The sequence below is a fragment of the Oncorhynchus kisutch genome, linkage group LG8, assembly GCF_002021735.2.
Source record: "Oncorhynchus kisutch isolate 150728-3 linkage group LG8, Okis_V2, whole genome shotgun sequence".
Taxonomy (NCBI): Eukaryota; Metazoa; Chordata; class Actinopteri; order Salmoniformes; family Salmonidae; genus Oncorhynchus; species Oncorhynchus kisutch.
The window spans coordinates 25,398,339-25,411,620 of record NC_034181.2 but is presented as its reverse complement, the minus strand read 5'-3'; the positions used below and the strand labels follow the sequence as shown (position 1 = coordinate 25,411,620).

General features: G+C 43.7%; 1 protein-coding gene across 3 annotated transcripts in view; it reads left to right on the top strand.

Moving 5' to 3' along the window:
* The window catches only part of LOC109896018 (phosphatidylinositol 4-phosphate 5-kinase type-1 beta-like), a 90,713-nt gene that overhangs the window by 65,884 nt on the left and 11,547 nt on the right, over nt 1–13,282 (top strand). For all 3 annotated transcript variants that reach the window (XM_031829924.1, XM_020490204.2, XM_031829922.1), the window contains 4 exons: nt 159–361; nt 606–689; nt 1,381–1,429; nt 1,554–1,638. In XM_031829924.1, the coding sequence (XP_031685784.1) occupies nt 159–361; nt 606–689; nt 1,381–1,429; nt 1,554–1,638 (421 nt within the window). The remainder of the gene's footprint in view (nt 1–158; nt 362–605; nt 690–1,380; nt 1,430–1,553; nt 1,639–13,282) is intronic.

Below are 13,282 nucleotides of genomic sequence, written 5' to 3'. Positions count from 1 at the left end.
AAAATGCACACAGCTGTGTGTGATACTGGTCAGATTCCGGACTTAGACCAAGGCCAACACCGCTCCAACTGTTTCCACTCTTTGCTAGCCTACGGGTTGTTTTGATGTTATTTCAGATCATGGTAATTAACTGTGTGGTTTCATGTTGTGTGCTGCAGGTGTTGGAGAGCTTTAAGATCATGGACTACAGTCTACTTCTGGCCGTGCATGTTCTGGACCAGAGCCCGAAGGAGGGCAGCGAGCCGGGCCAGGCAGTGGGGGATGGCAAGCGGCCCGTGGCCCAGAGGGTCCTCTACTCCACAGCCATGGAGTCTATCCAGGGGGACGGCAAGGCTGCCGAGGCCCACACCACAGACGACACGTGAGTCAGCTTACCTCAGTCATACTGCCCATACACATTCAAAGACAACCACACGTACAGTACACAATCATATACACTGTAATAGCTTGATGACATTTACACGTACACACGTACACACACTCACATTCACATACACTGAAAATACATGGCAAAACTCTTACAAACAATGATCAAAACCCTTAATGTGTCTCCTGACCTGACTACATTCTGTGACTGGACCTGCATTTACTGGGCTGTATTTCAGGATGGGTGGAATTCCTGCCAAGTCACACAAAGAAGAGAACCTGCTTATTTTCCTGGGCATCATCGACATCTTGCAGTCCTACAGGTTTAACATTACTTCATAACATGCTATATTATATAGCATAATAACACCCAAAATGTTCTGTAACATGGAGGGTTCATTGCTACGCCCACAGACTAGTTAGCATTACATATTCTGATTGATTGGATATCAAGCAGCCACTCTCCTGGGTCCTTAAAGCATCCTTTTCTATCCAACTCTGTTAATAAGGCTTCTGTAGCTATCAGTCTTTCCTATTCACTCTGGTGAAGCATTGATTTTCTGTCCCAATGCAGGGAGCAAGGGAGAGAGAAGAGGTAGTGAGAGGGAGAGAGAAGCTCCTCAGTGTGACAAGCCTTGAGGGCCAGAGAGACAGAAGTGTCCCTAAAGCTTGTTCCCTTGTCCATATCTCAGCATCTCTAAGCTGACCTCAGGACCTGTCTGTCAGTGTCTTGGCTGGGGAGTTACATAATGATATCATTCCCCATATATCTTTTCATATTAATCCTCTTCCCTTGCCAACTGTTTGCTTGCCTCAGTCCATCAATTGCAGTGTCAAATGTAACTAGAATGGGAGCATATTATGTAACATTAAATGTAGTATTGCTGTGGTTCCTGTTCTGTCTTTGGTGTCAACGGGAAGCATCTCAGGTTTTGGGTGATGGGGCTTGGTGAGGGGTTGGGTTTGTTGCATAACAAGCTCTGTTTGTGACAAGACTTCTTGTTTCCCCCTCAGATTCATTAAGAAGTTGGAACACTCATGGAAGGCCCTGGTCTACGACGGCGTAAGTTGATATGCTGCTGATACTTGTGTCCTTCTGAACACCCACCGTTCATAGGTTCCATTCTTATTGATCTCAAATAGCCCTCCCTGATAAAAGCCTGTATTGTCTTCTGTTCTGTCCTCAGGACTCTGTCTCGGTGCACCGGCCTGGTTTCTATGCCAACCGATTCCTCAAGTTCATGAGCACTTCGGTGTTCCGGAAGACTCTGAGTAAGTCTGCTGGCTTCTGTTCCTCAGTCCCCTATGACAGGGATACATTTATGACTCAAGCTGTCACACAGGCCAGGCACTGGGATCGGAAAACAAGTGTAATGGTATAAGGGGTATGAGGGCTAAGACTGAGACTACAATAACACTATGTCAGTGTGTCACGTACAGTTTAGTCAACTTTAAACCATTGGAAATGTTTGTATAGATTGCTTTGTTAGTCACCTGCTGTGTAGAAGGCAACAACGCAGCTGTGTTGATGTAAGGTATACATTTCTCCTGTAAAAGGACGTGATTGTGTTTTACCAGTTTGTTATGTGGATGATCCAGTGACACATACACTGTTGTCAGTCAATTAAATAGGTCAGGTTTCAAACCCTCCCTCAGCTCCTCTCGCTGTGCTTTCAGTTTACATACTTACATACTGATATACGCTGACATACTGACATACGCTGACATACTGATATACTGACATACGCTGACATACGCTGACATACTGACATAAGCTGACATACTGACATACGCTGACATACTGACATACGCTGACATACTGACATACGCTGACATATAGACATACGCTGACATACTGACATACGCTGACATACGTTGACATACTGATATACGCTGACATACTGATATACGCTGACATACTGATATACGCTGACATACTGATATACGCTGATATACGCTGACATACTGATATACTCTGACATACTGATATACTCTGACATACTGATATACGCTGACATACTGATATACGCTGACATACTGATATACGTTGATATACTGACATACGCTGACATACTGATATACGCTGACATACTGATATACGCTGACATACTGACATACGCTGACATACCGACATACGCTGACATACTGACATACGCTGACATACTGATATACGCTGACATACTGACATACGCTGACATACGCTGACATACGCTGACATACTGATATACGCTGACATACTGATATACGCTGACATACTGATATACGCTGACATACTGACATACTGACATACGCTGACATACGCTGACATACTGATATACGCTGACATACTGATATACGCTGACATACGCTGACATACTGATATACTCTGACATACTGACATACGCTGATATACACTGACATACTGATATACTCTGACATACTGATATACGCTGACATACTGATATACGCTGACATACTGATATACGTTGATATACTGACATACGCTGACATACTGATATACGCTGACATACTGATATACGCTGACATACTGACATACGCTGACATACTGACATACTGACATACGCTGACATACGCTGACATACTGATATACGCTGACATACTGATATACGCTGACATACTGATATACGCTGACATACTGATATACTCTGACATACTGATATACGCTGACATACTGATATACGCTGACATACTGATATACGTTGATATACTGACATACGCTGACATACTGATATACGCTGACATACTGATATACGCTGACATACTGACATACGCTGACATACCGACATACGCTGACATACTGACATACGCTGACATACGCTGACATACTGATATACGCTGACATACTGACATACGCTGACATACGCTGACATACGCTGACATACTGATATACGCTGACATACTGATATACGCTGACATACTGATATACGCTGACATACTGACATACTGACATACGCTGACATACGCTGACATACTGATATACGCTGACATACTGATATACGCTGACATACTGACATACGCTGACATACTGACATACTGACATACGCTGACATACGCTGACATACTGATATACGCTGACATACTGATATACGCTGACATACTGATATACGCTGACATACTGATATACTCTGACATACTGATATACGCTGACATACTGATATACGCTGACATACTGATATACGTTGATATACTGACATACGCTGACATACTGATATACGCTGACATACTGATATACGCTGACATACTGACATACGCTGACATACCGACATACGCTGACATACTGACATACGCTGACATACGCTGACATACTGATATACGCTGACATACTGACATACGCTGACATACGCTGACATACGCTGACATACTGATATACGCTGACATACTGATATACGCTGACATACTGATATACGCTGACATACTGACATACTGACATACGCTGACATACGCTGACATACTGATATACGCTGACATACTGATATACGCTGACATACGCTGACATACTGATATACTCTGACATACTGACATACGCTGATATACACTGACATACTGATATACTCTGACATACTGATATACTCTGACATACTGATATACGCTGACATACTGATATACGCTGACATACTGATATACGTTGATATACTGACATACGCTGACATACTGATATACGCTGACATACTGATATACGCTGACATACTGACATACGCTGACATACTGATATACTGACATACGCTGACATACGCTGACATACTGATATACTCTGACATACTGATATACGCTGACATACTGATATACGCTGACATACTGATATACGTTGACATACTGATATACGTTGACATACTGATATACGCTGACATACCGACATACGCTGACATACCGACATACGCTGACATACCGACATACGCTGACATACCGACATACGCTGACATACTGATATACGCTGACATACTGATATACGCTGACATACTGACATACGCTGACATACTGACATACGCTGACATACTGACATGCTGACATACGCTGACATGCTGACATACGCTGACAGACTGACATACGCTGACATACTGATATACGCTGACATACGCTGACAATCTGATATACGCTGACATGCTGACATACTGACATACGCTGACATACTGACATACGCTGACATACTGATATACGCTGACATACTGATATACGCTGACATACTGACATACGCTGACATACTGACATACGCTGACATACTGACATACGCTGACAATCTGACATACGCTGACATACTGACATACTCTGACATACTGACATACGCTGACATACTGACATACGCTGACATACGCTGACATACTGATATACGCTGACATACTGATATACGCTGACATACTGATATACGCTGACATACTGATATACGCTGACATACTGACATACGCTGACATACTGATATACGCTGACATACTGACATACGCTGATATACGCTGACATACTGATATACTCTGACATACTGATATACGCTGACATACTGATATACGCTGACATACTGACATACGCTGACATACGCTGACATACTGATATACTCTGACATACCGATATACTCTGACATACTGATATACGCTGACATACTGATATACGCTGACATACTGATATACGTTGATATACTGACATACGCTGACATACTGATATACTGACATACGCTGACATACGCTGACATACTGATATACTCTGACATACTGATATACGCTGACATACTGATATACTGACATACGCTGACATACGCTGACATACTGATATACTCTGACATACTGATATACGCTGACATACTGATATACGCTGACATACTGATATACGTTGACATACTGATATACGTTGACATACTGATATACGCTGACATACCGACATACGCTGACATACCGACATACGCTGACATACCGACATACGCTGACATACCGACATACGCTGACATACTGATATACGCTGACATACTGATATACGCTGACATACTGACATACGCTGACATACTGACATACGCTGACATACTGACATGCTGACATACGCTGACATGCTGACATACGCTGACAGACTGACATACGCTGACATACTGATATACGCTGACATACGCTGATATACGCTGACATACTGACATACGCTGACATACTGACATACTGATATACGCTGACATACTGATATACGCTGACATACTGACATACGCTGACATACTGACATACGCTGACATACTGACATACGCTGACAATCTGACATACGCTGACATACTGACATACTCTGACATACTGACATACGCTGACATACTGACATACGCTGACATACGCTGACATACTGATATACGCTGACATACTGATATACGCTGACATACTGATATACGCTGACATACTGACATACTGACATACGCTGACATACGCTGACATACGCTGACATACTGATATACGCTGACATACGCTGACATACTGATATACGCTGACATACTGATATACGCTGACATACTGATATACTCTGACATACTGATATACGCTGACATACTGACATACGCTGATATACGCTGACATACTGATATACTCTAACATACTGATATACTCTGACATACTGACATACGCTGACATACTGATATACGCTGACATACTGATATACGCTGACATACTGATATACGCTGACATACTGATATACGCTGACATACTGATATACGCTGACATACTGATATACGCTGACATACTGACATACGCTGATATACGCTGACATACTGATATACTCTAACATACTGATCTACTCTGACATACTGATATACGCTGACATACTGATATACGCTGACATACTGACATACGCTGACATACGCTGACATACTGATATACGCTGACATACTGACATACACTGACATACGCTGACATACGCTGACATACTGATATACGCTGACATACTGACATACACTGACATACGCTGACATACGCTGACATACTGATATACGCTGACATACTGATATACGCTGACATACTGATATACGCTGACATACTGATATATGCTGATATACGCTGACATACGCTGACATACTGACATACGCTGACATACGCTGACATACTGACATACGCTGACATACTGACATACGCTGACATACTGACATACGCTGACATACTGACATACGCTGACATACGCTGACATACTGATATACGCTGACATACGCTGACATACTGATATACGCTGACATACTGATATACGCTGACATACTGATATACGCTGACATACTGATATACGCTGACATACTGATATACGCTGACATACTGACATACGCTGACACTGATATACGCTGACATACTGATATACGCTGACATACGCTGACATACTGACATACGCTGACATACTGACATACGCTGACATACTGACATACTGACATACGCTGACATACGCTGACATACTGATATACGCTGACATACTGATATACTCTGACATACTGATATACGCTGATATACGCTGACATACTGATATACTCTGACATACTGATATACGCTGACATACTGATATACGCTGACATACTGATATACGTTGATATACTGACATACGCTGACATACTGATATACGCTGACATACTGATATACGCTGACATACCGACATACGCTGACATACCGACATACGCTGACATACTGACATACGCTGACATACTGACATACACTGACATACTGACATACGCTGACATACTGATATACGCTGACATACTGATATACGCTGACATACTGACATACTCTGACATACTGACATACGCTGACATACTGACATATACTGACATACGCTGACATACTGACATACGCTGACATACTGACATACTGACATACTCTGACATACTGACATACGCTGACATACTGACATACGCTGACATACGCTGACATACTGATATACACTGACATACTGATATACGCTGACATACTGATATACGCTGACATACTGATATACGCTGACATACTGACATACTGACATACGCTGACATAGCTGACATACTGATATACGCTGACATACTGATATACGCTGACATACTGATATACTCTGACATACTGATATACTCTGACATACTGATATACGCTGACATACTGATATACGCTGACATACTGATATACGTTGATATACTGACATACGCTGACATACTGATATACGCTGACATACTGATATACGCTGACAATCTGACATACGCTGACATACTGACATACTCTGACATACTGACATACGCTGACATACTGACATACGCTGACATACGCTGACATACTGATATACGCTGACATACTGATATACGCTGACATACTGATATACGCTGACATACTGATATACGCTGACATACTGATATACGCTGACATACTGACATACGCTGACATACGCTGACATACTGATATACGCTGACATACTGATATACTCTGACATATTGATATACTCTGACATACTGATATACGCTGACATACTGACATACGCTGATATACGCTGACATACTGATATACTCTAACATACTGATATACTCTGACATACTGATATACGCTGACACCGGCGCCGACAGAGATGGCCGCCTCGCTTCGCGTTCCTAGGAAACTATGCAGTTTTTTGTTTTTTTACGTGTTATTTCTTACACTAGTACCCCAGGTCATCTTAGGTTTCATCACATACAGCCGAGAAGAACTACTGAATATAAGATCAGCGTCAACTCACCACCAGTACGACCAAGAATATGTTTTTCGCGATGCGGATCCTGTGTTCTGCCTTACAACCAGCGCCACGGGATGGTTCCCATGCAGCGACCCAAAAAACGACTCAGAAAAAGAGGGAAACGAAGCGGTCTTCTGGTCAGACTCCGGAGACGGGCACATCGTGCACCACTCCCTAGCATTCTTCTTGCCAATGTCCAGTCTCTTGACAACAAGGTTGATGAAATCCGAGCAAGGGTAGCATTCCAGAGGGACATCAGAGACTGTAACGTTCTCTGTTTCACGGAAACGTGGCTCACTGGAGAGATGCAATCCGAAGCGGTGCAGCCAGCGGGTTTCTCCACGCATCGCGCGGACAGAAACGAACATCTTTCTGGTAAGAAGAGGGGCGGGGGCGTATGCCTTATGGCCAACGTGACATGGTGTGATGAAAGAAACATACAGGAACTCAAATCCTTCTGTTCACCTGATTTAGAATTCCTCACAATCAAATGTAGACCGCATTATCTACCAAGAGAATTCTCTTCGATTATAATCACAGCCGTATATATCCCCCCCCAAGCAGACACATCGATGGCTCTGAACGAACTTTATTTAACTCTCTGCAAACTGGAAACGATTTATCCGGAGGCTGCATTCATTGTAGCTGGGGATTTTAACAACATTGACGAATACGCTGATTCGGTGTGCGAGTTCATTAGAACGTGCGTTGAAGATGTCGTTCCCATAGCAATGATTAAAACATTCCCCAACCAGAAACCGTGGATTGATGGCAGCATTTGTATGGAACTGAAGGCGCGAACCACTGCTTTTAATCAGGGCAAGGTGTCTGGTAACATGACTGAATACAAACAGCGCAGCTATTCCCTCCGCAAGGCTATCAAACAAGCTAAGCGCCAGTACAGAGACAAAGTAGAATCTCAATTCAACGGCTCAGACACAAGAGGCATGTGGCAGGGTCTACAGTCAATCACGGACTACAGGAAGAAACCCAGCCCAGTCACGGACCAGGATGTCTTGCTCCCAGGCAGACTAAACAACTTTTTTGCCCGCTTTGAGGACAATACAGTGCCACTGACACGGCCTGCAACGAAAACATGCGGTCTCTCCTTCACTGCAGCCGAAGTGAGTAAGACATTTAAACGTGTTAACCCTCGCAAGGCTGCAGGCCCAGACGGCATCCCCAGCCGCGCCCTCAGAGCATACGCAGACCAGCTGGCCGGTGTGTTTACGGACATATTCAACCAATCCCTATACCAGTCTGCTGTTCCCACATGCTTCAAGAGGGCCACCATTGTTCCTGTTCCCAAGAAAGCTAAGGTAACTGAGCTAAACGACTACCGCCCCGTAGCACTCACATCCGTCATCATGAAGTGCTTTGAGAGACTAGTCAAGGACCATATCACCTCCACCCTACCTGACACCCTTGACCCACTCCAATTTGCTTACCGCCCAAATAGGTCCACAGACGATGCAATCTCAACCACACTGCACACTGCCCTAACCCATCTGGACAAGAGGAATACCTATGTGAGAATGCTGTTCATCGACTACAGCTCGGCATTCAACACCATAGTACCCTCCAAGCTCGTCATCAAGCTCGAGACCCTGGGTCTCGACCCCGCCCTGTGCAACTGGGTACTGGACTTCCTGACGGGCCGCCCCCAGGTGGTGAGGGTAGGCAACAACATCTCCTCCCCGCTGATCCTCAACACTGGGGCCCCACAAGGGTGCGTTCTGAGCCCTCTCCTGTACTCCCTGTTCACCCACGACTGCGTGGCCACGCACGCCTCCAACTCAATCATCAAGTTTGCGGACGACACAACAGTGGTAGGCTTGATTACCAACAACGACGAGGGCCTACAGGGAGGAGGTGAGGGCCCTCGGAGTGTGGTGTCAGGAAAATAACCTCACACTCAACGTCAACAAAACTAAGGAGATGATTGTGGACTTCAGGAAACAGCAGAGGGAACACCCCCCCATCCACATCGATGGAACAGTAGTGGAGAGGGTAGCAAGTTTTAAGTTCCTCGGCATACACATCACAGACAAACTGAATTGGTCCACTCACACAGACAGCATCGTGAAGAAGGCGCAGCAGCGCCTCTTCAACCTCAGGAGGCTGAAGAAATTCGGCTTGTCACCAAAAGCACTCACAAACTTCTACAGATGCACAATCGAGAGCATCCTGGCGGGCTGTATCACCGCCTGGTATGGCAACTGCACCACCCTCAACCGTAAGGCTCTCCAGAGGGTAGTGAGGTCTGCACAACGCATCACCGGGGGCAAACTACCTGCCCTCCAGGACACCTACACCACCCGATGCTACAGGAAGGCCATAAAGATCATCAAGGACATCAACCACCCGAGCCACTGCCTGTTCACCCCGCTGTCATCCAGAAGGCGAGGTCAGTACAGGTGCATCAAAGCTGGGACCGAGAGACTGAAAAACAGCTTCTATCTCAAGGCCATCAGACTGTTAAACAGCCACCACTAACATTGAGTGGCTACTGCCAACACACTGTCAATGCCACTGACTCTACTCCAGCCACTTTAATCATGGGAATTGATGGGAAATGATGTAAATATATCACTAGCCACTTTAAACAATGCTACCTTATATAATGTTACTTACCCTACATTATTCATCTCATATGCATACGTAGATACTGTACTCTATATCATCGACTGCATCCTTATGTAATACATGTATCACTAGCCACTTTAACTATGCCACTTGGTTTACATACTCATCTCATATGTATATACTGTACTCGATATCATCTACTGTATCTTGCCTATGCTGCTCTGTACCATCACTCATTCATATATCCTTATGTACATATTCTTTATCCCCTTACACTGTGTATAAGACAGTAGTTTTTTTTGGAATTGTTAGTTAGATTACTTGTTCGTTATTACTGCATTGTCGGAACTAGAAGCACAAGCATTTCGCTACACTCGCATTAACATCTGCTAACCATGTGTATGTGACAAATAAATTTGATTTGATTTGATTTTGATTTGACATACTGATATACGCTGACATACTGATATACGCTGACATACTGATATACGTTGATATACTGACATACGCTGACATACTGATATACGCTGACATACTGATATACGCTGACATACTGACATACGCTGACATACCGACATACGCTGACATACCGACATACGCTGACATACCGACATACGCTGACATACCGACATACGCTGACATACTGACATACGCTGACATACTGATATACGCTGACATACTGATATACGCTGACATACTGACATACGCTGACATACTGACATACGCTGACATGCTGACAATCTGACATACGCTGACATACTGACATACTCTGACATACTGACATACGCTGACATACTGACATACGCTGACATACTGACATACTCTGACATACTGACATACGCTGACATACTGACATACGCTGACATACGCTGACATACTGATATACGCTGACATACTGATATACGCTGACATACTGACATACGCTGATATACGCTGACATACTGATATACTCTGACATACTGATATACGCTGACATACTGACATACGCTGATATACGCTGACATACTGATATACTCTGACATACTGATATACGCTGACATACTGATATACGTTGATATACTGACATACGCTGACATACTGACATACGCTGACAATCTGACATACGCTGACATACTGACATACGCTGACATACGCTGACATACTGATATACGCTGACATACTGATATACGCTGACATACTGATATACGCTGACATACTGATATACACTGACATACGCTGACATACTGACATACGCTGACATACTGACATACGCTGACATACGCTGACATACTGACATACGCTGACATATGCTGACATACTGATATACGCTGACATACAGATATACGCTGACATACCGACATACGCTGACATACCGACATACGCTGACATACCGACATACGCTGACATACTGACATACGCTGACATACTGACATACGCTGACATACGCTGACAATCTGACATACGCTGACATACTGACATACGCTGACATACTGATATACGCTGACATACTGATATATGCTGACATACTGACATACGCTGACATACTGACATACGCTGACATACTGACATACGCTGACATACTGACATATGCTGACATACTGACATACGCTGACATACGTTGACATACTGATATACCCTGACATACTGATATACGCTGACATACTGACATACGCTGACATACTGATATACGCTGACATACTGATATACGCTGACATTCTGATATACGCTGACATACTGATATATGCTGACATACTGACATACTCTGACATACTGACATACGCTGACATACTGATATACGCTGACATTCTGATATACGCTGACATACTGATATATGCTGACATTCTGATATACGCTGACATACTGATATATGCTGACATACTGACATACTCTGACATACTGATATACGCTGACATACTGATATACGCTGACATTCTGATATACGCTGACATACTGATATATGCTGACATACTGACATACGCTGACATACTGATATAGATTCTTGGCGAAAGTGAGTTATGGTAATGTGTCCATGCATACATTTATGTAGTTGCATATTTTAGTAGTTCTGTTCTGCCTTTAGTTCTTTCCCCAGGAATATCTTGTTCTCAAAGAGGTGCTTAGTTTCTACCTATTAACAGGAGTCTATGGTTGTCCTCTGTTTGGGTGGTGGCCATGCCAGTCCCCCAGTGGGGGTCATTTAGGAACCCACCCCAGTGGCTGAAGCCCTTCTCACTTCAGGGTTTTGACTTGTGGAATGTTTCATGTTAAGATGAAATAAAGCAGTGTGCAATGCTGATTTAATGAAGATGGTTTCTGCGATGGTTTCTGCGATGCTTCTGCACAGTTAGATACAATGGGGAGGGATTTCATGCTCTGCTTGGGAGTCAGAATGGAACATCGGGGGACAGTTGCATAATGATCATTATGCGTTAACAGTTTGATCATTTTACTGCTACTTTGGGACAGACACTTCAAGCTTGATTATGCACGATAATGGTTGTAATCAGGGTAATCTGTCCCTTCCATCTCGCCCTCTTTCTCTCTTGCTCTACCCCTTCACTCTCATTCCTACCCCCTCACTCTCTCCCTAACCCCCTCTTTCTCTCTTGCTCTACCCCTTCACTCTCATTCCTACCCCCTCACTCTCACCCCAACCCCCTATTTCTCTCTTGCTCCCTCTCTCTCTCCTTATCCTACT